The following is a 24,667-nucleotide window of genomic DNA, read 5'->3' on the forward strand; positions in this document are numbered from 1 at the left end:
TTTACCAGGTAAGTAAGACACTTACAGGGTTCAGTTCTTGGTCCAAGGTAGCCCACCGTTGGGGGTTCAGAGCAACCCCAAAGTCACCACACCAGCAGCTCAGGGCCGGTCAGGTGCAGAGTTCAAAGTGGTGCCCAAAACACATAGGCTAGAATGGAGAGAAGGGGGTGCCCTGGTTCCGGTCTGCTTGCAGGTAAGTACCCGCGTCTTCGGAGGGCAGACCAGGGGGGGTTTTGTAGGGCACCGGGGGGGACACAAGTCCACACAGAAATTTCACCCTCAGCAGCGCGGGGGCGGCCGGGTGCAGTGTAGGAACAGGCGTCGGGTTCGCAATGTTAGTCTATGAGAGATCTCGGGATCTCTTCAGCGCTGCAGGCAGGCAAGGGGGGGATTCCTCGGGGAAACCTCCACTTGGGCAAGGGAGAGGGACTCCTGGGGGTCACTTCTCCAGTGAAAGTCCGGTCCTTCAGGTCCTGGGGGCTGCGGGTGCAGGGTCTCTCCCAGGCGTCGGGACTTTAGGTTCAAAGAGTCGCGGTCAGGGGAAGCCTCGGGATTCCCTCTGCAGGCGGCGCTGTGGGGGCTCAGGGGGGACAGGTTTTGGTACTCACAGTATCAGAGTAGTCCTGGGGTCCCTCCCTAGGTGTTGGATCGCCACCAGCCGAGTCGGGGTCGCCGGGTGCAGTGTTGCAAGTCTCACGCTTCTTGCGGGGAGCTTGCAGGGTTCTTTAAAGCTGCTGGAACAAAGTTGCAGCTTTTCTTGGAGCAGGTCCGCTGTCCTCGGGAGTTTCTTGTCTTTTCGAAGCAGGGGCAGTCCTCAGAGGATGTCGAGGTCGCTGGTCCCTTCGGAAGGCGTCGCTGGAGCAGGATCTTTGGAAGGCAGGAGACAGGCCGGTGAGTTTCTGGGGCCAAGGCAGTTGTCGTCTTCTGGTCTTCCGCTGCAGGGGTTTTCAGCTGGGCAGTCCTTCTTCTTGTAGTTGCAGGAATCTGATTTTCTAGGGTTCAGGGTAGCCCTTAAATACTAAATTTAAGGGCGTGTTTAGGTCTGGGGGGTTAGTAGCCAATGGCTACTAGCCCTGAGGGTGGGTACACCCTCTTTGTGCCTCCTCCCAAGGGGAGGGGGACACAATCCTAACCCTATTGGGGGAATCCTCCATCTGCAAGATGGAGGATTTCTAAAAGTTGGAGTCACTTCAGCTCAGGACACCTTAGGGGCTGTCCTGACTGGCCAGTGACTCCTCCTTGTTTTTCTCATTATTTTCTCCGGCCTTGCCGCCAAAAGTGGGGCCTGGCCGGAGGGGGCGGGCAACTCCACTAGCTGGAGTGTCCTGCTGGGTTGGCACAAAGGAGGTGAGCCTTTGAGGCTCACCGCCAGGTGTGACAATTCCTGCCTGGGAGAGGTGTTAGCATCTCCACCCAGTGCAGGCTTTGTTACTGGCCTCAGAGTGACAAAGGCACTCTCCCCATGGGGCCAGCAACATGTCTCGGTTTGTGGCAGGCTGCTAAAACTAGTCAGCCTACACAGATAGTCGGTTAAGTTTCAGGGGGCACCTCTAAGGTGCCCTCTGGGGTGTATTTTACAATAAGATGTACACTGGCATCAGTGTGCATTTATTGTGCTGAGAAGTTTGATACCAAACTTCCCAGTTTTCAGTGTAGCCATTATGGTGCTGTGGAGTTCGTGTAAAACAGACTCCCAGACCATATACTCTTATGGCTACCCTGCACTTACAATGTCTCAGGTTTTGCTTAGACACTGTAGGGGCACAGTGCTCATGCACTGGTACCCTCACCTATGGTATAGTGCACCCTGCCTTAGGGCTGTAAGGCCTGCTAGAGGGGTGTCTTACCTATACTGCATAGGCAGTGAGAGGCTGGCATGGCACCCTGAGGGGAGTGCCATGTCGACTTACTCATTTTGTTCTCACCAGCACACACAGGCTTGTAAGCAGTGTGTCTGTGCTGAGTGAGGGGTCTCTAGGGTGGCATAAGACATGCTGCAGCCCTTAGAGACCTTTCTTGGCATCAGGGCCCTTGGTACTAGAAGTACCAGTTACAAGGGACTTATCTGAATGCCAGGGTGTGCCAATTGTGGATACAATGGTACATTTTAGGTGAAGGAACACTGGTGCTGGGGCCTGGTTAGCAGGGTCCCAGCACACTTCTCAGTCAAGTCAGCATCAGTATCAGGCAAAAAGTGGGGGGTAACTGCAACAGGGAGCCATTTCTTTACACAAGCCCCCCCCAGCCCACAGGCCAGGAGACTCAGCCAACGCTGGAAGAGTCTTCCTAGTCTGTCAGGCGAGGAAGAGTAGAGGAAATGGCTGGTTTGTTGCAGGGCCTACTCTGCCTTACATCCTCCTGTTCAGGTCATTCCCTCTGGGGAACTGACCCACTTCCACAGTGATAGGACCTAGTCTGAACTGCCTCTTGTCTGTGCTTTTTATGTCTTCACCCATTCTCTCTATTTTGAGGTCAGAGGTATCCACCTCTGCTAATCTTATCTTAGCCAGGGTCACCCCTAGCTTACCCAAAGAGGTTACCCAGAGCTGGAGTAACCCCACCATGATCAACAGGGTCAGGGGGCCTAACTTGTTATTTGGCATGGGGTCAGACCACCATGCCAAGGATAGTGCAGCCATAAAGGCTAACACCCAGCAGAGGCCACTGACAGCTGTCAGTGCCCAGAACCACACCTTTAGCTCTTCACCTACAAGGGAAGGGGCTAAGTTACAGGCTTCTTTGGGTTCAGGGTGCCTGTCTGCTGTATTAGAGTGGGGGGTTACCACATCTTGTAGTAAACACCCTTCTTCCACTCTTTCTTCTGTTAGCTGAGGAGCCACCCACTCAGGCTTAACAGTTGCCTGACTAGCCAGGACTTCTTGTGGGTCAGGTTGGACTTTATCAGAGCCATTTTTGGAGTTCTCCCCTACTGGAGCAGAATCTCCTTGGCTTGCTGGAACCTTGGCTAAAGGTTGTCCACCTTTCCTACTCTGTTTCCTTTTCTTTTTCCTCTGGGGCCTACTTGCATTTACTGCAGAGGCAGGCACTCCAGAATCCTTGGGAGAGGACTGGCCCTGGACCAGTTCTTCTCTTAGGCTCTGACTAACCTCTGGGTAGTCATTTCCAAGGAGACAATCAAGGGGGAGGTCTGTACTGACTACCACCCTTCTCCAGCTAAAAGTTCCACCCACTTCTAGGGGCACAAGAGCCACAGGCCTATTAGTGACCCTGTCTGGGCTAACTCTTACTCTGGCCATCTCACCTGGGATGTACTGGTTTGAGAGCACCAGCCTGTCATGCACAATAGTGTGACTGGCACAAGTGTCTCTCAGGGCAGTGGCTGGGATTCCATTCACCTGTAGGTGGTGGAAGTGTCTACTTCCCTCTGGAATCTCCAACTCACCTGTTGGGCCCATTTTCCAGTTGAAAGCTATGAAGACCTCCTCATCTGAGGAGTCATCTCCAATGGCTACACTGGTTACCCCTGGAATTTTGTTCTGGGGTTTGTTTTTGGGACAAGAAGTGTCCTTGGTGTGGTGCCCAGACTGTTTACAGTTGTGGCACCATGCCTTAGTGGCATCCCAGTTCTTACCCTGGTACCCACCTTTGTTTTGGGTTGTGTCTTGGGGCCCACCCACCTGTTCTGGTTTTTGGGGGCCTGCAGAGGACTCTTTTTCTTTGTTTCTAGTGTCACCCACTTTCTCCTGGGGAGTTTTTGTAACCCCTTTCTTTTGGTCACCCCCAGTGGAAGTTTTGGTTACCCTAGTCTTGACCCAGTGGTCTGCCTTCTTTCCCAATTCTTGGGGAGAAATTGGACCTAGGTCTACCAGATACTGATGCAACTTTTCATTGAAGCAGTTACTTAAAATGTGTTCTTTCATAAACAAATTATAAAGCCCAACATAGTCACACACTTCATTTCCAGTTAACCAACCATCTAGTGTTTTTACTGAGTAGTCTACAAAATCAACCCAGGTCTGGCTCGAGGATTTTTGAGCCCCCCTGAATCTAATTCTATACTCCTCAGTGGAGAATCCAAAGCCCTCAATCAGGGTACCCTTCATGAGGTCATAAGATTCTGCATCTTTTCCAGAGAGTGTGAGGAGTCTATCCCTACACTTTCCAGTGAACATTTCCCAAAGGAGAGCCCCCCAGTGAGATCTGTTTACTTTTCTGGTTACACAAGCCCTCTCAAAAGCTGTGAACCATTTGGTGATGTCATCACCATCTTCATATTTTGTTACAATCCCTTTGGGGATTTTTAGGATATCAGGAGAATCTCTGACCCTATTTAAGTTGCTGCCACCATCGATGGGACCTAGGCCCATCTCTTTTCTTTCCCTTTCTATGGCTAGGAGCTGCTTTTCCAAAGCCAATCTTTTGACCATCCTGGCTAACAGGGGGTCATCTTCACTGGAGTTATCCTCAGTGATTTCAGAGGTGTTGGTCTCTCCTGTGAGGGAACCAGCATCTCTGACTATTATTTTTGGAGTCAGGGTTTGAGGGACCCTGTTCTCCCTAGATAGGACTGGTAGGGGGGAATTTTCCTCCAAGTCACTATCCTCTTCCTCTGAGTTGCCACCCTCAGAGGGGTTGGCCTTTTCAAACTCTGCCAGAAGCTCCTGGAGCTGTATTTTGGTAGGTTTGGGGCCCATTGTTATTTTCTTTATTTTACAGAGTGACCTTAGCTCCCTCATCTTAAGATGGAGGTAAGGTGTGGTGTCGAGTTCCACCACAGTCACATCTGTGCTAGACATTTTGCTTCTAAAAGTTGTGTACTTTTTAAGAATCTACAACTGGTTCTAGAATCTAATTCAAACTTTTACAAACTTTTAAACTCTAAAAGAAATGCTAAACAGGATCTAACACAAGGCCCTAGCAGGTCTTTTAAGAATTTAGAAAACTTTTCAAATTGCAAAAATCAATTTCTAATGACAATTTTGGAATTTGTCGTGTGATCAGGTATTGGCTGAGTAGTCCAGCAAATGCAAAGTCTTGTACCCCACCGCTGATCCACCAATGTAGGAAGTTGGCTCTGTATGTGCTATTTCAAAGTAAGGAATAGCATGCACAGAGTCCAAGGGTTCCCCTTAGAGGTAAAATAGTGGTAAAAATAGATAATACTAATGCTCTATTTTGTGGTAGTGTGGTCGAGCAGTAGGCTTATCCAAGGAGTAGTGTTAAGCATTTGTTGCACATACACATAGACAATAAATGAGGTACACACACTCAGAGACAAATCCAGCCAATAGGTTTTTATATAGAAAAATATCTTTTCTTAGTTTATTTTTAAGAACCACAGGTTCAAATTCTACATGTAATATCTCATTCGAAAGGTATTGCAGGTAAGTACTTTAGGAACTTCAAATCATCAAAATTGCATGTATACTTTTCAAGTTATTGACAAATAGCTGTTTTAAAAGTGGACACTTAGTGCAATTTTCACAGTTCCTAGGGGAGGTAAGTATTTGTTAGTTTTACCAGGTAAGTAAGACACTTACAGGGTTCAGTTCTTGGTCCAAGGTAGCCCACCGTTGGGGGTTCAGAGCAACCCCAAAGTCACCACACCAGCAGCTCAGGGCCGGTCAGGTGCAGAGTTCAAAGTGGTGCCCAAAACACATAGGCTAGAATGGAGAGAAGGGGGTGCCCTGGTTCCGGTCTGCTTGCAGGTAAGTACCCGCGTCTTCGGAGGGCAGACCAGGGGGGGTTTTGTAGGGCACCGGGGGGGACACAAGTCCACACAGAAATTTCACCCTCAGCAGCGCGGGGGCGGCCGGGTGCAGTGTAGGAACAGGCGTCGGGTTCGCAATGTTAGTCTATGAGAGATCTCGGGATCTCTTCAGCGCTGCAGGCAGGCAAGGGGGGGATTCCTCGGGGAAACCTCCACTTGGGCAAGGGAGAGGGACTCCTGGGGGTCACTTCTCCAGTGAAAGTCCGGTCCTTCAGGTCCTGGGGGCTGCGGGTGCAGGGTCTCTCCCAGGCGTCGGGACTTTAGGTTCAAAGAGTCGCGGTCAGGGGAAGCCTCGGGATTCCCTCTGCAGGCGGCGCTGTGGGGGCTCAGGGGGGACAGGTTTTGGTACTCACAGTATCAGAGTAGTCCTGGGGTCCCTCCCTAGGTGTTGGATCGCCACCAGCCGAGTCGGGGTCGCCGGGTGCAGTGTTGCAAGTCTCACGCTTCTTGCGGGGAGCTTGCAGGGTTCTTTAAAGCTGCTGGAACAAAGTTGCAGCTTTTCTTGGAGCAGGTCCGCTGTCCTCGGGAGTTTCTTGTCTTTTCGAAGCAGGGGCAGTCCTCAGAGGATGTCGAGGTCGCTGGTCCCTTCGGAAGGCGTCGCTGGAGCAGGATCTTTGGAAGGCAGGAGACAGGCCGGTGAGTTTCTGGGGCCAAGGCAGTTGTCGTCTTCTGGTCTTCCGCTGCAGGGGTTTTCAGCTGGGCAGTCCTTCTTCTTGTAGTTGCAGGAATCTGATTTTCTAGGGTTCAGGGTAGCCCTTAAATACTAAATTTAAGGGCGTGTTTAGGTCTGGGGGGTTAGTAGCCAATGGCTACTAGCCCTGAGGGTGGGTACACCCTCTTTGTGCCTCCTCCCAAGGGGAGGGGGACACAATCCTAACCCTATTGGGGGAATCCTCCATCTGCAAGATGGAGGATTTCTAAGTTGGAGTCACTTCAGCTCAGGACACCTTAGGGGCTGTCCTGACTGGCCAGTGACTCCTCCTTGTTTTTCTCATTATTTTCTCCGGCCTTGCCGCCAAAAGTGGGGCCTGGCCGGAGGGGGCGGGCAACTCCACTAGCTGGAGTGTCCTGCTGGGTTGGCACAAAGGAGGTGAGCCTTTGAGGCTCACCGCCAGGTGTGACAATTCCTGCCTGGGAGAGGTGTTAGCATCTCCACCCAGTGCAGGCTTTGTTACTGGCCTCAGAGTGACAAAGGCACTCTCCCCATGGGGCCAGCAACATGTCTCGGTTTGTGGCAGGCTGCTAAAACTAGTCAGCCTACACAGATAGTCGGTTAAGTTTCAGGGGGCACCTCTAAGGTGCCCTCTGGGGTGTATTTTACAATAAGATGTACACTGGCATCAGTGTGCATTTATTGTGCTGAGAAGTTTGATACCAAACTTCCCAGTTTTCAGTGTAGCCATTATGGTGCTGTGGAGTTCGTGTAAAACAGACTCCCAGACCATATACTCTTATGGCTACCCTGCACTTACAATGTCTAAGGTTTTGCTTAGACACTGTAGGGGCACAGTGCTCATGCACTGGTACCCTCACCTATGGTATAGTGCACCCTGCCTTAGGGCTGTAAGGCCTGCTAGAGGGGTGTCTTACCTATACTGCATAGGCAGTGAGAGGCTGGCATGGCACCCTGAGGGGAGTGCCATGTCGACTTACTCATTTTGTTCTCACCAGCACACACAGGCTTGTAAGCAGTGTGTCTGTGCTGAGTGAGGGGTCTCTAGGGTGGCATAAGACATGCTGCAGCCCTTAGAGACCTTTCTTGGCATCAGGGCCCTTGGTACTAGAAGTACCAGTTACAAGGGACTTATCTGAATGCCAGGGTGTGCCAATTGTGGATACAATGGTACATTTTAGGTGAAGGAACACTGGTGCTGGGGCCTGGTTAGCAGGGTCCCAGCACACTTCTCAGTCAAGTCAGCATCAGTATCAGGCAAAAAGTGGGGGGTAACTGCAACAGGGAGCCATTTCTTTACAAGTGGGTAGTAGCTCCTGCCACAGCCGGACACTCCAACTTGAACTGGACTTGGTCCCTGTAGGACGCTGGCTCTGGATATACTATATCAGAATGAGATATAGAGTGCACAGAGTCCAGGGGTTCTCCAAGAGGCTTGACAGAGGCAATAATAGATAATACTAATGCTCTATTTGTGGTAGTGTGGTTGAGCAGTTAGGCTTATCAGAGGGTAGTGTTAAGCATTTGTTATACACACACAAGCAATACACTCAATGACTTAACTCCCGACCAATAGAATTTTATATAGAAAAATAACTTTGTTACTTTATTACTAAAACCACAAGACTCAGTTCAGAAGTAAATACTGTTGCAGGTAAATACTTAGCATAGACATCAATGTAACTTTGTTTCACTTTACTCAAGTATACAGTTTTTAAGAAAACAGAGAATATCCATTTTAAAAATGGACACACTGCATTTTGAGAACAGTTCCTAGGGGAAGAAAATAAAGTACAGTTGTAGAAGTACACAACGTACAGTTCCAGTCTCCGGGTTATAGGTAGTCCACCGCTGGGAGTTTAAATCAATCCCAAACACCCACCACCAGCAACACGGGCCCGGCCGGGTGTAGAGGTCAAAGTTGAGCAATTTTAACGTGGGCTCCTATGGAGACAGGGGTACTCAGAATTTGGTCTGCCAGCAGGTAAGTACCCACAGCACGGAGGGCAGACCAGGGGGAGGGGCCCAATGTAGGCACCAATCCCACACCCTCTGCGGCACTGGGGCTAGCGGGTGCAAACAGGGCGTCTGGTTTCCACGAACCTATGAGGGGGCCCCGGGGTCACTCAGGCGCTGCAGGCGAGGTCCAGGGGGGTGTCTCGGTCACACCACCGGTTGGACAGGGAAGAGGGCAGCCTGTTGATCGGTGCTGTACTGGGTGTCGATTTCTCCAAGGCCCGGAACTGCGGCTGCAGTCAGTTATCTTGGTCCAGGGCAGTCGCGGTCAGGGTGGTCCTTAGGATTCCCTCTGCAGGTGTCGTAGTGGAGGGATGGAGAGGTCAACCCAGGGTGGGCACTTGGTCACTATCGCCTTGGGGTCCTCTCTGGTCGGTTGGACCACTTGGACTCAGGCTGTGGGCATCGGGTGCACAATGGTTAGGACGTGTCACTTTCTCTCTGCAGGTTCTTTGAAGCAGGAGACAGGCCAGTAGGGCTGTGGCTGAGTCAGATGTTGTCTCCTTTCCTTCTCTGCTGGGGTTTCTGCTAAGCAGTCCTTCTGGTCAGGTCATCAGGAATCTGAATAGCTTGGTTCAGGGAGCCCTTAAATACAAGATAATGGGGTGTTTTTAGGGGTTAGAGGGCAGTAGCCAATGGCTTCTGTCCCTGAGGGTGGCTACACCCTCCTTGTGCTCACTCCCTTTGGGGAGGGGAGCACATTCCTGTCCCCATTGGTCCCTCTCCTCCGAACCAAGATGGATGATTCTGCAATGAGGCGGTCACTTCAGCTCTGGACACCTTACGGTCTCCACTTTAAGGTCTCCACTAACTGGAGTGCCCTGGGACACTGTTACGCTAAGCCTGAGCTTTTCAGGCTCACCGCTATGTGCTACCGTTCCTGTAGGGGGAAGATGTGAAGCATCTCCACCCAGTGCAGGCTTTGTTTCTGGCCTCAGAGAGCACAAAAGCTCTCATCCCAGGGAGTCAGAAACTCGTCTGCTAGTGGCAGGCTGGCACAGACCAGTCAGTCCTACACTGGAGAATTGGGCAAAATACAGAGGGCATCTCCAAAATTACCTCTGTGTGCATTTTTTATTAAATCCAACACTGGCATCAATGTGGATTTATTATTCTGAGAAGTTTGATGCCATGTTTCCCAGTGTTCAGTGTAGCCATTATGGAACTGTGGAGTTCGTTTTGACAAACTCCCAGACAATATACTTAAAATGGCCACACTGTACTTACAATGTCTAGGAATGGACTTAGACACTGTAGGGTCATATTGCTCATGCAGCCTTGCCCTCATCTGTGGTATGGTGTACCCTGCCTTAGGGCTTTAAGGGCTGCTAGCAGGGTGACCTACCTATGCCACAGGCAGCGTTTTGTGTGCATGGCACCCTGAGTGGGATGCCATGTAGACTTTGCCTTTTTCTCCCCATCAACATACAAAATCTGCAATGGCAGTATTCATGTGTTAGGTGAGGGGTCCCTTATAGGGGCACAACAACATGCTGCAGCCCCTAGGGGCCTTCCCTGGTCACAGGGCCCTTGGTACCACTTGTACCTTTTACAAGGGACTTATCTGTGTGCCAATTGTGGAAACAATAGTAAATTTTTAGTGAAAGACAACTGGTGCTGGGGCCTGGTTAGCAGGGACCCAGCATACTCAGTCAAGTCAGTTTCAATAATAGGCAAAACGTTGGGGGTAACTGCAACAAGGGCCATTTTCCTACAGCCCCCTTCTTTTGCAGGTCCACGTCTGTCAGGATCCACCTTTTGTTTCTTCCAGTCTTGTCCGGGTCTTGCACAGTCCTTTTGCAAAGTCCTCCTGTTTGCTTTGGGGAAAACCAGGTACTTACCTCTTCTATCCTGGTTGCTGGGGGGCACCCTGGTACTCCCCTCTTGGGGTTACCAATTCCTCCAGCTCCCCTCTACTGATTCCATTTCTTTGGGTGGGAGCCTGCCTTTTACATTCCATTTTTTTAGAATATGGTTTGGCCCTCCCCTATGGCCCTCACTGTTGCTATTGCTTTTACCAATGCCTATTGCTCTCTATGTTATTTCCTGATTGCTAATGTGTATATAATAGTGTGCTTATTTCCCTCCAGTTGAGGTATTTATTGCCTATACAATATTTTAGTATTTGTGTTACCTTAATAAAGTACCTTTATGTTTCTACCACTGTGTGGTTCTTTCATGTGTATAAGTGCTGCGTGACTATAGTGGTGGTGCATAAGCTTTGCATGTCTCCTAGGTAAGCCTTGGCTGCTCATCCACAGCTACCTCTAGAGAGCCCTGGCTTCCTAGACACTACCTCTGCTTCACTAACAGGGGATACCTGCACCTGGTAGGAGGTGTTAACACCACAGGTGCACACCACACACCAGGCCAGCTTCCTACACCCCGTATAAGCAGCACGAGCATTTGTGACTATCAGATTTCATTTTCTTTTTAATTTTTTTTAAGCATTTTCATTTTTCAGAGGTGTAACTTTTAAAGTGTCATTTTAACAGTTTACTTGCTAAAGCCTCTGTAATAACAAATTTTAAAAAAGTGTTCAGGTATCCCGCATACAGGTGGAGCTTTTCAGCGTTCTTAAATCTATGAAACTACCATGATGGAAAAGGACCTCAAGCACCATGTATATTCACTGACCGATTACTTTCTGCCTTCTTTCACTTCAAAAGCAGTCTAACACTATTCAGTCACTGTGAATGCATACATATTCCATTTCAAAGTCACACCGAAATTACATTTTGTTGCATAGCCACTGATATTAAAGATGCACAACTAAGAGAGCACAAGGCATAAAATGGATATGAGAGGCCAAATAGTGCCAGTTGTCTAGTTTATTGCCTATGATTATTAAGCCTCAAAATAAGAACATTGAAAACCATTTAAAAAATAATTAATTCAGAAATCCTTACCCATATCTCTGGAACTGGTAATCAAAAGTCAACTCTGAGCCTGCTGGAACTGCTCTGGTGGTGAAAAAGCCGACCCTCAACTGTCCATTCACAGTCCACTAGAAAGGGAAAAACAAAAGAACCAATTAGGACACGAATAACAATTTATAAATACCGACTTGCAGCTGACAAGGGTATTACAATTATTTATCATTGCCCAGTTCTAAAAAAGCCATTAAAAACATGTTCTAATTGTAGGAAAGTCCCTCTTGTTGGCATGGTTACCCCCCACTTTTTGCCTATTGCCAGTGTGCTTAGACTGTTTTCACTGGGATCCTGCAAACCAGGACCCCACTGATTGAGATCTCGCCTCTAAATTTGGTTACCTTGGTACCCTTTACACCCAACAATTGACATACTGATGTACCCCTGTAAAAACCTAGTATATGGTACTTTGGTACCTTGGGCACTGGTATGCAGAGGTGTCCCTACAAACTCCAGTTCCAATTCCCTGGACTTGGAAAATTCGGGGAAGCCATTTTAGCTATGTACTGGCCATAGGTCACTAACTATGGTCCAGCTACATAATGATAACTGAACCTAGGTATGTTTGGTATCAAACATGTTGGAATCATATCCCAATACTGATGCCAGGATTGGTGGCAGATTCCATGCACTCTGGGGATACCTTGGATGACCCCCAGTATTGTTACTACCAGCCTTCAAGGGTCTGCCAGCAGCCCCTCAGACAGGATTCTGCCCTCCTGCTCTTTCACCAGCTCAAGCAGGGGAAGGCAGAATAAAGGATTTCCTGTGGGAGAGAAAGGCAACACCCTCTCCCTTGGAAATAAGTGCTACAAGGCTGGGGAGGGGTAGCTTCCCCACGCTACCAGCTTGCTTTAATGTCTACATTTGGTGCTCACCTTGCATAACCCACTTTGCACCAGTCCAGTGACCACGCTCCCTGCTCTGGTGCAAAACTGCACTAAGTAAAGGGGAGTGACCACTCTACTGTCCATCACCAGCTGAGGGGTGGTGCCCAGAGCTCAACCAGGTGGCCACTTCATTCTGCCAATTTGAAACCAAGATGGACAGAGTCCCCTGGGAGCATCTGACAGGTCAAGTTAGGCAGATGACGTCAGTGACCTTCTCTGATAGGTGGTCACCTTGTAAAGTGACCAAACCCCTCCCCCCCGAATCAGGATGCTTGACTCCACCAGGACTCCTCTGCAACAACCTCTACTGCTCCTGGCCACTGGAACCGCTGCTGGACTCCACCGGAACTGAACAAGACTGGAACACCTGAGTCGATCTCTCCTTCCAACATTGTCTCTGCAGCTTCTGCCAGCACTTTGCAACAGTTTTCACGGCTGTGCATCCTCTGGGGATGGCAAGACTTCAGCTCCACCGAAGAAGCAAGAAAGAATTTCCCTTGGAGTTAAAGAGTCTGTCATTAAAACAAACTATGATTCACTAAAACCTCCCCATTGCTGTAATAAGTATGACACCATATTAGTGAAGTCACCGAAGGCGAATGAACCCAATGTTAAAAAGTGCTCTGGACTAAAAGCTAAAAGCATAAAAACTAGGTGAAAATCATACTTAAAACATGTTAGAAACCAAAAATAGCTAAAAACATACAAAGAGATAGAACGTCGACCATGAGAAGCACAGCAGGCCAAAGTAAGGGCAATGAATGCAGATTTTGAATTTGGTATTACAAGCCAATCAGCAAATCTTTCTAACAGTCATGATCTTGAAGAGCATCTTCAAAGCCATCGAATGGAAAGGACGTCAGGAAAGAGGCCACATCGTCAGATGTTAGGTCGATCACAGGATGGGCAGACTGATCCACGGAGCAGTAGTGCGTAGTAGTCTCTAGTGTAGGTCCACCTGCAGGAGTGGCACTCTCCATGGCGCCAAAAAGAGCCAGATAGTTCACCAAGGGTGGCTCATAAGTGGCCTCGAGAATCAGCCTTAGTCTCAAGGGGCACAACCGTGAATGAACCCTCATCGGGAACATCAGCAGTGCTTGGTCCACAGGAGGCACTGACATAACAGCAAGACACACTGTAGGCAAGTGTTCAAAGAGGCACCATACACAGCAAAAGACTGGTTGCACGCACCGTAACAGTGGTCGGAATGACAATGACCAATCACACTCCAATTCCTCCAGCGACGGAGCATTAAAGACCTAAACCATGCGTTCACAGCACAGCTGAACTAATGACAGTGGCTTCATTGCTTCACATAGCTGGAAAGACACATCCACTGCGAATCAAAAGAAATAGCAGCAGTATTCCACCTATCAATGCCAAAATTATAGGAAAGCCACCAAACACTTTAAAAGAGTGAATGGATGGCTAAAGAAATGACTCCAAAGACGATCTGGAAGACGGACACAAATCCAGACTCAACAGCCTTAAAGAAATGGACAATCCCCTTAGTGCTCGAAGCGCTGAAAATTCTGGATACCAGCTCTCCAAAGTGCTTAGGTAAGTTGACATTTAATAGGGATTGTATCTCGGCTGAGGATTTCGCAATCTGGAGAGCATATGTCTCTCTAGCTGATGTCAACTCGACTTGTTCTTGAAACAGTAGCGCCTTTAGTCTGCTCAGCTTGTCATAATATACATTAGCAGTATGAATGTGAGGCCACATTTCTGATACTTTTATCTCTCGTATTGGTGGGGGGAATAATACGTATCCACAACACGTAACAACGTTAGAGACTGAAATTGCGTAGGCAATTCCTGGTCACATACCACAACAGCTTTGGTCACTCAGCACCACATAACTTCCATTAGAAAGTACATGAACTGTTGGTTGAATCAAAGGGACAGGAGTACCCTTAAGAAAAGAGGCCAAGTTTGCGACCCCCGCATTGCAAAGACCAGGAAGGGACACATGCTTGCAGATAATTGAATGACTAACAGTAGTCTTGCATTTGCTTCCACTGAGGCATTTGTATCCAAAGGGCAACTCCCATTCTTCTTTAATATAGCTATCGCCTACTCGCTCATACCTGCCCACGGCAAGATGTTTCAGGCATTTCGAAAAACGAGAAGTGGAAATGGGCAGATTAATAATGCCAAATAGGAGCCATACTGTTGAAGGGCTCTCTGCAACTGTGAAAGGCAACTTTTCTAACTTCCCTAAGTGAAGCATTTTGAAACTCGCTTCCCTTGTAGCCATTGTCTGTTGTTCCCTGGATACATTCTAAGCAGAGAACAATTCACTACCATTAATGTACTGCCATGGAACTCGGCCAGTTTTCCAAGTCTGTAACGTCCAAGGTAACTGCATGATGGAACGCAGCGGACTTAGCCCATGATATAAAAGGGACATGTCTGTCTGAATGATATCTATTGCAGACAACACTATTGTAGGAAGTTGGCTCTGTATGTGCTATTTCAAAGTAAGGAATAGTATGCACAGAGTCCAAGGGTTCCCCTTAGAGGTAAAATAGTGGTAAAAATAGATAATACTAATGCTCTATTTTGTGGTAGTGTGGTCGAGCAGTAGGCTTATCCAAGGAGTAGTGTTAAGCATTTGTTGTACATACACATAGACAATAAATGAGGTACACACACTCAGAGACAAATCCAGCCAATAGGTTTTTATATAGAAAAATATCTTTTCTTAGTTTATTTTAAGAACCACAGGTTCAAATTCTACATGTAATATCTCATTCGAAAGGTATTGCAGGTAAGTACTTTAGGAACTTCAAATCATCAAAATTGCATGTATACTTTTCCAGTTATTCACAAATAGCTGTTTTAAAAGTGGACACAGTGCAATTTTCACAGTTCCTAGGGGAGGTAAGTATTTGTTAGTTTTACCAGGTAAGTAAGACACTTACAGGGTTCAGTTCTTGGTCCAAGGTAGCCCACCGTTGGGGGTTCAGAGCAACCCCAAAGTCACCACACCAGCAGCTCAGGGCCGGTCAGGTGCAGAGTTCAAAGTGGTGCCCAAAACGCATAGGCTAGAATGGAGAGAAGGGGGTGCCCCGGTTCCGGTCTGCTTGCAGGTAAGTACCCGCGTCTTCGGAGGGCAGACCAGGGGGGTTTTGTAGGGCACCGGGGGGGACACAAGCCCACACAGAGATTTCACCCTCAGCAGCGCGGGGGCGGCCGGGTGCAGTGTAGAAACAAGCGTCGGGTTTGCAATGTTAGTCTATGAGAGCTCTCGGGATCTCTTCAGCGCTGCAGGCAGGCAAGGGGGGGATTCCTCGGGGAAACCTCCACTTGGGTAAGGGAGAGGGACTCCTGGGGGTCACTTCTCCAGTGAAAGTCCGGTCCTTCGGGTCCTGGGGGCTGCGGATGCAGGGTCTCTCCCAGGCGTCGGGACTTTAGGTTCAAGGAGTCGCGGTCAGGGGAAGCCTCGGGATTCCCTCTGCAGGCGGCGCTGTGGGGGCTCAGGGGGGACAGGTTTTGGTACTCACAGTATCAGAGTAGTCCTGGGGTCCCTCCTGAGGCGTCGGGTCTCCACCAGCCGAGTCGGGGTCGCCGGGTGCAGTGTTGCAAGTCTCACGCTTCTTGCGGGGAGCTTGCAGGGTTCTTTAAAGCTGCTGGAAACAAAGTTGCAGCTGTTCTTGGAGCAGGTCCGCTGTCCTCGGGAGTTTCTTGTCTTTTCGAAGCAGGGGCAGTCCTCAGAGGATGTCGAGGTCGCTGGTCCCTTTGGAAGGCGTCGCTGGAGCAGGATCTTTGGAAGGCAGGAGACAGGCCGGTGAGTTTCTGGAGCCAAGGCAGTTGTCGTCTTCTGGTCTTCCGCTGCAGGGGTTTTCAGCTGGGCAGTCCTTCTTCTTGTAGTTGCAGGAATCTAATTTTCTAGGGTTCAGGGTAGCCCTTAAATACTAAATTTAAGGGCGTGTTTAGGTCTGGGGGGTTAGTAGCCAATGGCTACTAGCCCTGAGGGTGGGTACACCCTCTTTGTGCCTCCTCCCAAGGGGAGGGGGTCACAATCCTAACCCTATTGGGGGAATCCTCCATCTGCAAGATGGAGGATTTCTAAAAGTTAGAGTCACCTCAGCTCAGGACACCTTAGGGGCTGTCCTGACTGGCCAGTGACTCCTCCTTGTTATTCTCATTATTTTCTCCGGCCTTGCCGCCAAAAGTGGGGCCTGGCCGGAGGGGGCGGGCAACTCCACTAGCTGGAGTGTCCTGCTGGGTTGGCACAAAGGAGGTGAGCCTTTGAGGCTCACCGCCAGGTGTGACAATTCCTGCCTGGGAGAGGTGTTAGCATCTCCACCCAGTGCAGGCTTTGTTACTGGCCTCAGAGTGACAAAGGCACTCTCCCCATGGGGCCAGCAACATGTCTCGGTTTGTGGCAGGCTGCTAAAACTAGTCAGCCTACACAGATAGTCGGTTAAGTTTCAGGGGGCACCTCTAAGGTGCCCTCTGTGGTGTATTTTACAATAAAATGTACACTGGCATCAGTGTGCATTTATTGTGCTGAGAAGTTTGATACCAAACTTCCCAGTTTTCAGTGTAGCCATTATGGTGCTGTGGAGTTCGTGTTTGACAGACTCCCAGACCATATACTCTTATGGCTACCCTGCACTTACAATGTCTAAGGTTTTATTTAGACACTGTAGGGGTACCATGCTCATGCACTGGTACCCTCACCTATGGTATAGTGCACCCTGCCTTAGGGCTGTAAGGCCTGCTAGAGGGGTGTCTTACCTATACTGCATAGGCAGTGAGAGGCTGGCATGGCACCCTGAGGGGAGTGCCATGTCGACTTACTCGTTTTGTCCTCACTAGCACATACAAGCTGGCAAGCAGTGTGTCTGTGCTGAGTGAGAGGTCTCCAGGGTGGCATAAGACATGCTGCAGCCCTTAGAGACCTTCCTTGGCATCAGGGCCCTTGGTACTAGAAGTACCAGTTACAAGGGACTTATCTGGATGCCAGGGTCTGCCAATTGTGGATACAAAAGTACAGGTTAGGGAAAGAACACTGGTGCTGGGGCCTGGTTAGCAGGCCTCAGCACACTTTCAATTGTAAACATAGCATCAGCAAAGGCAAAAAGTCAGGGGGCAACCATGCCAAGGAGGCATTTCCTTACACAACCCCCCCCCAAACGAAAGAGGATGAGACTAACCTTTCCCAAGAGAGTCTTCATTTTCTAAGTGGAAGAACCTGGAAAGGCCATCTGCATTGGCATGGGCAGTCCCAGGTCTGTGTTCCACTATAAAGTCCATTCCCTGTAGGGAGATGGACCACCTCAACAGTTTAGGATTTTCACCTTTCATTTGCATCAGCCATTTGAGAGGTCTGTGGTCAGTTTGAACTAGGAAGTGAGTCCCAAAGAGGTATGGTCTCAGCTTCTTCAGGGACCAAACCACAGCAAAGGCCTCCCTCTCAATGGCACTCCAACGCTGCTCCCTGGGGAGTAACCTCCTGCTAATGAAAGCAACAGGCTGGTCAAGGCCATCATCATTTGTTTGGGACAAAACTGCCCCTATCCCATGTTCAGAGGCATCAGTCTGCACAATGAACTGCTTAGAATAATCTGGAGCTTTTAGAACTGGTGCTGAGCACATTGCCTGTTTCAGGGTGTCAAAGGCCTGTTGGCATTCCACAGTCCAGTTTACTTTCTTGGGCATTTTCTTGGAGGTGAGTTCAGTGAGGGCTGTCACAATGGATCCATATCCCTTCACAAACCTCCTGTAATACCCAGTCAAGCCAAGGAATGCCCTGACTTGAGTCTGGGTTTTTGGAGCTACCCAGTCCAGAATAGCCTGGATCTTGGGTTGGAGTGGCTGAACTTGGCCTCCACCTACAAGGTGTCCCAAGTAAACCACAGTTCCCTGCCCTATCTGGCATTTGGATGCCTTGATAGAGAGGCCTGCAGATTGCAGAGCCTTCAAAACCTTCCTCAGGTGGACCAGGTGATCCTGCCAGGTGGAGCTAAAGACAGCAATATCATCAAGATAAGCTGTGCTAAAGGACTCCAAGCCAGCAAGGACTTGATTCACCAACCTTTGGAAGGTGGCAGGGGCATTCTTTAAACCAAAGGGCATAACAGTAAACTGATAATGCCCATCAGGTGTGGAGAATGCTGTCTTTTCTTTGGCTCCAGGTGCCATTTTTATTTGCCAGTACCCTGCTGTCAAGTCAAAGGTACTTAGAAATTTGGCAGCACCTAATTTATCAATGAGCTCATCAGCTCTTGGAATTGGATGGGCATCTGTCTTGGTGACAGAATTGAGCCCTCTGTAGTCCACACAAAACCTCATCTCTTTCTTTCCATCTTTGGTGTGAGGTTTGGGGACTAAGACCACTGGGCTAGCCCAGGGGCTGTCAGAGCGCTCAATTACTCCCAATTCCAGCATCTTGTGGACTTCCACCTTGATGCTTTCCTTAACATGGTCAGACTGTCTAAAGATTTTGTTCTTGACAGGCATGCTGTCTCCTGTGTCCACATCATGGGTACACAGGTGTGTCTGACCAGGGGTTAAGGAGAAGAGTTCAGGAAACTGTTGTAGGACTCTCCTACAATCAGCTTGCTGTTGGCCAGAGAGGGTGTCTGAGTAGATCACTCCATCTACTGTACCATCTTTTGGGTCTGATGACAGAAGATCAGGGAGAGGTTCACTCTCTGCCTCCTGATCCTCATCTGTTACCATCAACAGATTGACATCAGCCCTGTCGTGGAAGAGCTTAAGGCGGTTTACATGGATCACCCTCTTGGGGCTCCTGCTTGTGCCCAGGTCCACCAAGTAGGTGACCTGACTCTTCCTCTCTAGTACTGGGTAAGGGCCACTCCATTTGTCCTGGAGTGCCCTGGGAGCCACAGGCTCCAGAACCCAGACTTTCTGCCCTGGTTGGAACTCAACCAGTGCAGCCTTTTGGTCGTACCAAAACTTCTGGAGCTGTTGGCTGGCCTCAAGGTTTTTGGTTGCCTTTTCCATGTACTCTGCCATTCTAGAGCGAAGGCCAAGTACATAGTCCACTATGTCCTGTTTAGGCTCATGGAGAGGTCTCTCCCAGCCTTCTTTAACAAGGGCAAGTGGTCCCCTTACAGGATGACCAAACAGAAGTTCAAAGGGTGAGAATCCTACTCCCTTCTGTGGCACCTCTCTGTAAGCGAAAAGCAGACATGGCAAGAGGACATCCCATCTCCTTTTGAGCTTTTCTGGGAGCCCCATGATCATGCCTTTTAATGTCTTGTTGAATCTCTCAACCAAGCCATTAGTTTGTGGATGGTATGGTGTAGTGAATTTATAAGTCACTCCACACTCATTCCACATGTGCTTTAGGTATGCTGACATGAAGTTGGTACCTCTGTCAGACACCACCTCCTTAGGGAAACCCACTCTGGTAAAGATACCAATGAGGGCCTTGGCTACTGCAGGGGCAGTAGTCGACCTAAGGGGAATAGCTTCAGGATACCTGGTAGCATGATCCACTACTACCAGGATATACATATTTCCTGAGGCTGTGGGAGGTTCCAGTGGACCAACTATGTCCACACCCACTCTTTCAAAGGGAACCCCCACCACTGGAAGTGGAATGAGGGGGGCCTTTGGATGCCCACCTGTCTTACCACTGGCTTGACAGGTGGGGCAGGAGAGGCAAAACTCCTTAACCATGTTGGACATATTGGGCCAGTAGAAGTGGTTGACTAACCTCTCCCACGTCTTGGTTTGTCCCAAATGTCCAGCAAGGGGAATGTCATGGGCCAATGTTAGGATGAACCCTCTGAACAGCTGAGGCACTACCACTCTCCTAGTGGCACCAGGTTTGGGGTCTCTGGCCTCAGTGTACAGGAGTCCATCTTCCCAATAGACCCTATGCGTTCCATTTTTCTTTCCTTTGGACTCTTCAGCAGCTTGCTGCCTAAGGCCTTCAAGAGAGGGACAGGTTTCTTGTCCCTTACACAGCTCCTCCCTGGAGGGTCCCCCTGGGCCTAAGAGCTCAACCTGGTAAGGTTCAAGCTCCAAAGGCTCAGTTCCCTCAGAGGGCAGAACTTCTTCCTGAGAAGAGAGGTTCCCTTTCTTTTGCTGTGTTGCAGTTGGTTTCCCAACTGACTTTCCTGTTCTCTTGGTAGGCTGGGCCATTTTTCCAGACTCCAGCTCTACTTTTTCACTCTGTGCCTTGCACTGTGCTCTTGTTTTCACACACACCAGTTCAGGGATACCCAGCATTGCTGCATGGGTTTTTAGTTCTACCTCAGCCCATGCTGAGGACTCCAGGTCATTTCCAAGCAGACAGTCCACTGGGATATTTGAGGAGACCACCACCTGTTTCAGGCCATTGACCCCTCCCCATTCTAAAGTAACCATTGCCATGGGATGTACTTTTCTCTGATTGTCAGCGTTGGTGACTGTGTAAGTTTTTCCAGTCAGGTATTGGCCAGGGGAAACCAGTTTCTCTGTCACCATGGTGACACTGGCACCTGTATCCCTCAGGCCCTCTATTCTAGTCCCATTAATTAAGAGTTGCTGTCTGTATTTTTGCATGTTAGGCGGCCAGACAGCTAGTGTGGCTAAATCCACCCCACCCTCAGAAACTAGAGTAGCTTCAGTGTGGACCCTGATTTGCTCTGGGCACACTGTTGATCCCACTTGGAGACTAGCCATACCAGTGTTACCTGGATGGGAGTTTGGAGTGGAACCTTTCTTGGGACAGGCCTTGTCTCCAGTTTGGTGTCCATGCTGTTTACAGCTATGACACCAGGCCTTTTTGGGATCAAAGTTTTTACCCTTGTACCCATTGTTTTGTGAAGAGGCTCTGGGCCCACCCTCCTGTGCAGGTTTTTGGGGGCCTGTAGAAGACTCTTTACTATTTTTAGTTTTGGTTGTCTCATCACCCTTCCCCTGGGGAGTCTTTGTGACCCCTTTCTTTTGGTCACCCCCTGTTGAAGTCTTGGACACCCTTGTCTTGACCCAATGGTCCGCCTTCTTTCCCAATTCTTGGGGAGAAATTGGTCCTAGGTCTACCAGATGCTGATGCAGTTTATCATTGAAACAATTACTTAACAGGTGTTCTTTCACAAATAAATTGTACAGCCCATCATAATTACTTACACCACTGCCTTGAATCCAACCATCTAGTGTTTTCACTGAGTAGTCAACAAAGTCAACCCAGGTCTGGCTCGAGGATTTTTGAGCCCCCCTGAACCTAATCCTGTACTCCTCAGTGGAGAATCCAAAGCCCTCAATCAGGGTACCCTTCATGAGGTTATAAGATTCTGCATCTTGTCCAGAGAGTGTGAGGAGTCTATCCCTACACTTTCCTGTGAACATTTCCCAAAGGAGGGCACCCCAGTGAGATCTGTTCACTTTTCTGGTTACACAAGCCCTCTCAAAAGCTGTGAACCATTTGGTGATGTCATCACCATCTTCATATTTAGTTACAATCCCTTTAGGGATTTTCAACATGTCAGGAGAATCTCTGACCCTATTTATGTTGCTGCCACCATTGATGGGTCCTAGGCCCATCTCTGGTCTTTCCCTCTCTATGGCTAGGATCTGTCTTTCCAAAGCCAATCTTTTGGCCATCCTGGCTAACTGGATGTCCTCTTCACTGGGGCTATCCTCAGTGATTTCAGAGGTGTTGGTCTCTCCTGTGAGGGAACCAGCATCTCTGACTATTATTTTAGGAGTCAGGGTTTGAGGGACCCTGTTCTCCCTAGATAGGACTGGTAGGGGGGAATTGTCCTCCAAGTCACTATCCTCTTCCTCTGAGTTGCCACCCTCAGAGGGGTTGGCCTTTTCAAACTCTGCCAAAAGCTCCTGGAGCTGTATTTTGGTAGGTTTGGGGCCCATTGTTATTTTCTTTATTTTACAGAGTGACCTTAGCTCCCTCATCTTAAGATGGAGGTAAGGTGTGGTGTCGAGTTCCACCACAGTCACATCTGTGCTAGACATTTTGCTTCTAAAAGTTGGAATACTTTTTAAGAATCTACAACTGGTTCTAGAATCTAATTCAAACTTTTACAAACTTTTAAACTCTAAAAGAAATGCTAAACAGGGACTTAACACACAAGGCCCTAGCAGGACTTTTAAGAATTTAGAAAACTTTTCAAATTGCAAAAATCAATTTCTAATGACAATTTTGGAATTTGTCGTGTGATCAGGTATTGGCTGAGTAGTCCAGCAAATGCAAAGTCTTGTACCCCACCGCTGATCCACCAATGTAGGAAGTTGGCTCTGTATGTGCTATTTCAAAGTAAGGAATAGTATGCACAGAGTCCAAGGGTTCCCCTTAGAGGTAAAATAGTGGTAAAAATAGATAATACTAATGCTCTATTTTGTGGTAGTGTGGTCGAGCAGTAGGCTTATCCAAGGAGTAGTGTTAAGCATTTGTTGTACATACACATAGACAATAAATGAGGTACACACACTCAGAGACAAATCCAGCCAATAGGTTTTTATATAGAAAAATATCTTTTCTTAGTTTATTTTAAGAACCACAGGTTCAAATTCTACATGTAATATCTCATTCGAAAGGTATTGCAGGTAAGTACTTTAGGAACTTCAAATCATCAAAATTGCATGTATACTTTTCCAGTTATTCACAAATAGCTGTTTTAAAAGTGGACACTTAGTGCAATTTTCACAGTTCCTAGGGGAGGTAAGTATTTGTTAGTTTTACCAGGTAAGTAAGACACTTACAGGGTTCAGTTCTTGGTCCAAGGTAGCCCACCGTTGGGGGTTCAGAGCAACCCCAAAGTCACCACACCAGCAGCTCAGGGCCGGTCAGGTGCAGAGTTCAAAGTGGTGCCCAAAACGCATAGGCTAGAATGGAGAGAAGGGGGTGCCCCGGTTCCGGTCTGCTTGCAGGTAAGTACCCGCGTCTTCGGAGGGCAGACCAGGGGGGTTTTGTAGGGCACCGGGGGGGGACACAAGCCCACACAGAGATTTCACCCTCAGCAGCGCGGGGGCGGCCGGGTGCAGTGTAGAAACAAGCGTCGGGTTTGCAATGTTAGTCTATGAGAGCTCTCGGGATCTCTTCAGCGCTGCAGGCAGGCAAGGGGGGGATTCCTCGGGGAAACCTCCACTTGGGTAAGGGAGAGGGACTCCTGGGGGTCACTTCTCCAGTGAAAGTCCGGTCCTTCGGGTCCTGGGGGCTGCGGATGCAGGGTCTCTCCCAGGCGTCGGGACTTTAGGTTCAAGGAGTCGCGGTCAGGGGAAGCCTCGGGATTCCCTCTGCAGGCGGCGCTGTGGGGGCTCAGGGGGGACAGGTTTTGGTACTCACAGTATCAGAGTAGTCCTGGGGTCCCTCCTGAGGCGTCGGGTCTCCACCAGCCGAGTCGGGGTCGCCGGGTGCAGTGTTGCAAGTCTCACGCTTCTTGCGGGGAGCTTGCAGGGTTCTTTAAAGCTGCTGGAAACAAAGTTGCAGCTGTTCTTGGAGCAGGTCCGCTGTCCTCGGGAGTTTCTTGTCTTTTCGAAGCAGGGGCAGTCCTCAGAGGATGTCGAGGTCGCTGGTCCCTTTGGAAGGCGTCGCTGGAGCAGGATCTTTGGAAGGCAGGAGACAGGCCGGTGAGTTTCTGGAGCCAAGGCAGTTGTCGTCTTCTGGTCTTCCGCTGCAGGGGTTTTCAGCTGGGCAGTCCTTCTTCTTGTAGTTGCAGGAATCTAATTTTCTAGGGTTCAGGGTAGCCCTTAAATACTAAATTTAAGGGCGTGTTTAGGTCTGGGGGGTTAGTAGCCAATGGCTACTAGCCCTGAGGGTGGGTACACCCTCTTTGTGCCTCCTCCCAAGGGGAGGGGGTCACAATCCTAACCCTATTGGGGGAATCCTCCATCTGCAAGATGCAGGATTTCTAAAAGTTAGAGTCACCTCAGCTCAGGACACCTTAGGGGCTGTCCTGACTGGCCAGTGACTCCTCCTTGTTATTCTCATTATTTTCTCCGGCCTTGCCGCCAAAAGTGGGGCCTGGCCGGAGGGGGCGGGCAACTCCACTAGCTGGAGTGTCCTGCTGGGTTGGCACAAAGGAGGTGAGCCTTTGAGGCTCACCGCCAGGTGTGACAATTCCTGCCTGGGAGAGGTGTTAGCATCTCCACCCAGTGCAGGCTTTGTTACTGGCCTCAGAGTGACAAAGGCACTCTCCCCATGGGGCCAGCAACATGTCTCGGTTTGTGGCAGGCTGCTAAAACTAGTCAGCCTACACAGATAGTCGGTTAAGTTTCAGGGGGCACCTCTAAGGTGCCCTCTGTGGTGTATTTTACAATAAAATGTACACTGGCATCAGTGTGCATTTATTGTGCTGAGAAGTTTGATACCAAACTTCCCAGTTTTCAGTGTAGCCATTATGGTGCTGTGGAGTTCGTGTTTGACAGACTCCCAGACCATATACTCTTATGGCTACCCTGCACTTACAATGTCTAAGGTTTTATTTAGACACTGTAG

General features: G+C 49.1%; 1 protein-coding gene across 3 annotated transcripts in view; it reads right to left on the reverse strand.

Annotated features, from left to right (window-relative positions):
* Window positions 1-24,667, reverse strand: part of SETD2 (SET domain containing 2, histone lysine methyltransferase) — a 1,164,442-nt gene that overhangs the window by 832,601 nt on the left and 307,174 nt on the right. For all 3 annotated transcript variants that reach the window (XM_069210931.1, XM_069210934.1, XM_069210932.1), the window contains one exon: window positions 11,330-11,427. In XM_069210931.1, the coding sequence (XP_069067032.1) occupies window positions 11,330-11,427 (98 nt within the window). The remainder of the gene's footprint in view (window positions 1-11,329; window positions 11,428-24,667) is intronic.

This window comes from Pleurodeles waltl, chromosome 10, assembly GCF_031143425.1.
Source record: "Pleurodeles waltl isolate 20211129_DDA chromosome 10, aPleWal1.hap1.20221129, whole genome shotgun sequence".
NCBI lineage: Eukaryota > Metazoa > Chordata > Amphibia > Caudata > Salamandridae > Pleurodeles > Pleurodeles waltl.